Source organism: Pituophis catenifer, unplaced genomic scaffold, assembly GCF_029215685.1.
Source record: "Pituophis catenifer annectens isolate HBS135680 unplaced genomic scaffold, rPitCat1.0.hap2 SCAF_4, whole genome shotgun sequence".
Lineage (NCBI taxonomy): Eukaryota > Metazoa > Chordata > Lepidosauria > Squamata > Colubridae > Pituophis > Pituophis catenifer.
The window spans coordinates 2715981-2720807 of record NW_027256884.1 but is presented as its reverse complement, the minus strand read 5'-3'; the positions used below and the strand labels follow the sequence as shown (position 1 = coordinate 2720807).

At 47.5% G+C, this 4827-nt stretch overlaps 1 protein-coding gene across 1 annotated transcript in view; it reads left to right on the top strand.

The window, feature by feature from the left end:
- The first annotated feature begins 3812 nt into the window (after positions 1–3812).
- The window catches only part of TNFSF11 (TNF superfamily member 11), an 18293-nt gene continuing 17278 nt past the window's right edge, over positions 3813–4827 (top strand). The window contains exon 1 of the mRNA XM_070943414.1: positions 3813–4049. Within this exon, the coding sequence (XP_070799515.1) occupies positions 3813–4049 (237 nt within the window). The remainder of the gene's footprint in view (positions 4050–4827) is intronic.

Genomic DNA, 4827 nt, shown 5'->3' with positions numbered 1-4827 from the left:
CTCTTATTTCTTCTCAACCCTCTTGAGGGTGATTTTCACTTACGTTCAGCATACCGAAACAGATTTGCAAAAATCAATTTGTTGCATCTTGCACATTTCTGCTGTGATTCTGAGTTCCTCTTTTGTGAATTTTTTTTTTTTATTCTAAAAATGTAATTCATTTACTAACCCTTCTATCCTGCCAGGCTCCAGGGACTCCTTGGATGTAACATCCAATTTTTTAAAAAAAATCAAATTGCAAACTTCATTATCATCATCATCAGTGGCAAAAATTGATGGGGAGATACTACTACTGCTCTTAATCTCCAAATGTTTTTGTTGGAAATCACTGTTGGAACGTATTTCTATGCAACAACTACAGTCGTATTCAAGCCAGTAGATGGCAGTATTTACAAGTTTGGATCTATGGTATGTACTCTATGCTCTTGTGGTCTAAGTAGAGTTTCCTGTTTCCTGTTGCAGTATAAAAATAGTTGAGCAGTAAAGCACATGGTGACTGTGCTTTTTGTTTGCTTTGTGTGGTGCTTTATGCAAACAGAATTTCTAACAGTTTTAAAAGACCTGGTCTTTGCTGCGATGAAAAAAGAGAGGATGGATTTTAGGAGACCATATATTACACAGAGATAGGGTAGCTGTTGGAAAAGGCCCACAGGTAGTCCTCGACTTACAACAGTTCATTTAGTGACAATTCAAAGTTACAACAGCACTGAAAAAAGTGACTTATGACCATTTTTCACATGACCATTGCGGCATACCCGTGGTCACATGATCAAGATTCAGATGCTTGGCAACTGATTCATATTTATGACGGTTGCAGTGTCCCACGGTCAGATGATCTCCTTTTGTGAACTTCTGACAAGCAAGGTCAACGGGGAAGCCAGATTCACTTAACAACCGTGTTATTAACTTAACAAGTTAATAACTGGTTAATAAATTAGCTCGTCTGGCCTAACCTCCCTTTTTAATTGTTTTAAATTGGTTTTATAATTGGGGTATTTTAAATCTGGCCAATGTATTTAATGTATTTTAAATGGTTTTTAACATTTGTATTATGTATATTTTACTTTCTGGCTGTTCACTGCCCTGAGTCCTTCGGGAGTAGGGCGGTATATAAATTTAATTATAAATAAATAAATAAATAAACAACGGTAGTGATTCACTTAACAATTGTGGCAAGAAAAGTGGTAAAATGGGGCAAAACGCACTTCACAAATGTCTCACTTAGCAACAGAAATTTTGGCCTCGAATGTAGTTGTAAGTCGAGCACTACCTGTACTCATATTCCGTGGTGTGGTTAAATCTCTCTTTTTCTCCCTCCTTCTCCCTCTCCCTCCCTCCCCCTCTCTCTCCCTCTCCCCTCTCTCTCCCTCTCCCTCCTTCTCTCTCTCTCCCTCCCTCCCCCCTCTTCTCCTTCCCTCCTTCTCTCTCCTCCTCCCTCTCCATCCCTCCCTCTCCCTCTCCCCCTCTCCCTCCCTCCCCCTCTTCTCCCTCTATCTCCCTCCCACTCTCCCTCCCTCTCCCTCCCTCTCTTCTCTCTCCCTCTCCCTCCCTCTCTTCTCTCTCCCTCCCCCTTCTCTCTCCTCCTCCCTCTCCCTCTCCCCTCTCCCTCCCCCCTCTTCTCCCTCTATCTCCCTCCCTCTCTCCCTCCCTCTCCCTCCCTCTCTTCTCTCTCCCTCTCCCTCCCTCTCTTCTCTCTCCCTCCCTTCTCTCTCCTCCTCCCTCTCCCTCCCTCCCTCCCTCTCCCTCTCCCCTCTCCCTCCCTCCCTCCCCCCTCTTCTCCCTCTATTTCCCTCCCTCCCTCTCTCCCTCCCTTCTCTCTCCCTCCCCTTCTCTCTCTTCCTCCCTCTCCCTCCCTCCCTCCCTCTCCCTCTCCCCTCTCCCTCCCTCCCTCCCCCCTCTTCTCCCTCTATTTCCCTCCCTCCCTCTCTCCCTCCCTTCTCTCTCCCTCCCCTTCTCTCTCTTCCTCCCTCTCCCTCCCTCCCTCCCTCTCCCTCTCCCCTCTCCCTCCCTCCCTCCCCCCTCTTCTCCCTCTTTCTTCCTCCCTCTCTCCCTCCCTCTCTTCTCTCTCCCCTTTCTAGATACAAAGCCTCCATCTGCACAATAACACTGTGAGGCAAATTAGGATGAGAAAACACTTTCCAAGTCTGTCACAAAACCTGAGCTTTTATTAAAAAACAATTTTTAGTGTGATTCAACACAAGACTTCTTTGGAAAGACGAGGCCGCCACTCAAACGTTCACACACAACATGCTTAGTTGGGAAGCCTGAACCGATCGGCCAGGGGATCAGGTTTTCCTGAGGGTGCCCCAACTTCCAGTTGGCTGAGTTGGCATCTTCCCCACAAGGGTTGCAGTTTAGGGCTCTTCCCGTGAGGTGAAAAGACTCACCGATTCCCACAATTGGAAGAAGGGACGGCAACGTAAGTGGAATCGCCTTCCGATGGTGCAATGAACGATCTCGATTAAAGAAAAGATTCTTTCAAGGGGAAGCTTCCTTTGGCTAGAAAACAAAAGAAACACTTTATTAATTGTGGGATTGGAGGAGTAGAAATGTTTGTGATTACAGAAATGTTGAGTATTACTGAATTTTAGATCAAAAGGCATTTTGTAATTGTAACTGTATATGGGATAAAGTTGGGAGTCCCTTCCTTCTTTCCTTCTTTTTCCTTCCTTCCTTCCTTCTTTCTTTCCTTCTTTCCTTCCTTCCTTCTTCTGTCCTGTTCTTTATCTCCTCCTTCCCTGTCATGCATTCACTTCCTTCCTTCTCCTTTCCTGTACTTTCCCACCTTCCTTCCTTCCTTCCTTTCATGTAACTTCCTTTTTTCTTCTCCTGTTATCTCCTCCATCCCTTCCTTTTATGATTCTCCTTCCTTCTCCTCCTCTCCTCTGTTCTTTATCTCATCCTTCCTTCTCCTCTCCTATTTTTCTTTCTTTCTTTCTTTCTTTCTTTCTTTCTTTCTTTCTTTCTTTCTTTCTTTCTTTCTTTCTTTCTTTCTTTCTTTCTTTTTTCTCTCTCTATTTTCTTTCCTTCTTCCTTTCTCTCTTTTTTCTTTCCTTCTCTCTCTGTCTTTCTCTTCTTTCTCTTCTTTCTCTTCTTTCTTTCTTTCTTTCCTTCTTTCTCTCTCTCTCTCTTTCTTTTCTTTCTTTCCTTCTCTCTCTGTCTTTCTCTCTCTGTGTCTTCCTTCCTTCCTTCCTTCCTTCCTTCCTTCCTTCCTCCCTTCCTTTCATGAGTCTCCTTCCTTCTCCTCCTCTCCCCTTCTTTCCTTGTCCTCCTCTCCTCTGTTCTTTATCTCCTCCTTCCTTCTCCTCTCCTGTTTTCTTCTTTCTTTCTTTCTTTTTCTTTCTTTCTTCTTTCTTTCTTTCTTTCTTTCTTTCTTTCTTTCTTTCTTTCTTTCTCTCTCTCTCTCTATTTTCTTTCCTTCTTTCTTTCTCTCTCTTTTCTTTCCTTCTCTCTCTGTCTCTTTCTCTTTTCTCTTTCTTTCTTTCTTTCTTTCTCTCTTTTCTTTCTTTCCTTCTTTCTTTCTCTCTTTCTTTCCTTTCTTTCATTCTCTCTCTGTCTTTCTCTCTGTGTCTTCCTTCCTTCCTTCCTTCCTTCCCTTCCCTTCCCTTCCCTTCCCTTCCCTTCCCTTCCCTTCCCTCGCCTTTGCGCTCCGGAGGCTGGCAGCCCTTGGGCGGCTCCGGGGGAAGGCGGAGTCGTCCGGGCCTGGGTGGGTGGGTGGAGCGGCGGGGCCGGGCCGAGTTGATAAAGGGCCGGCCTGGGCGCGGCGTCCGCTGAGCCTGGGCAGCGCCGGAGGTCCGCGGGAGCGCTCGGAGATGCGGCGCGCCAGCCGAGACTATTCCAAGTACCTGCGCGGCGCCGAGGAGCTGGGGACCGGCGGCGTTGCGCACGAGGGCGGCTCTGCCCCCTCGCCCTCCTTGCAGCCGGCCGGGCTTGCGGCCGCCCCGTCCGCCTCCCCGTCCGCCTCCCGAGCCCTCCTGGCCGCCCTGGTCCTGCTGGGGCTCGGCCAGGTCATCTGCAGCCTGGCTCTCTTCCTCTACTTCAAGGCGCAGGTGAGGATGGAGCCTTCGCAAAGGCTGGGATCTTGGGGGAGGCGGGGGGGGGGGTCTCCATCCCAAGTCCATCTCTCCGGGCGGATCTCCCCACCGCCCCCAGATCGGTTGAAATCGTCCCTCGCCTTGCAAACTTCGCCTCTTCTTTTCCAAAGCGCTTTGCTTGGCTGGTGGATTTCGCGCCTGTTGCGCAAAGTTCTTCTCCCTTTCCTTGCGGATTTTCGCCTCTGTTTTTTTTTTTCCCCCGAAGTTATTTCCTTGCGGATTTCACATCGATTAGAATAGAATTAACAGGGTTGGAAGGGACCTTGGAGGTCTTCTAGTCCAACCCCCCTCCATGCTCAGGCGGGACGCCTTATCTCCAGTGATGGGATTCAAGGAATTTAACCACCGGTTCTCTGCCCTAATGATTTCTTCCAACAAGCAGTTTGCCCAACTGCTCAGAAAGTTTAACAACCGGTTCTCCCGAAGCGGTGCGAACTGGCTGAATCCCACCGCTGCTTATCTCCCATTTCAGACAAATGGTTGTCCGATCTCTTCTTAAAAACTTGGAAAAAAGGGTGGGAAAATTCACAACTTCTTCCACGGGTTGTTTTAACTGTCAGGAAATTTCTTCTTAGTTCCAGGTTGCTTCTCTTCCTCGATTAGTTTCACAAAGTTTCCTTGAAGATTTCGCCTCTTTCGCAAAGGTCTCTTCTCTGCTTGCAGATTTCCCTTCTGTTTTGCAAAGTTCTGTCTTCTTTGTTTTGCAAATTTTGCGTCTGCTGGGGCCAGGTTG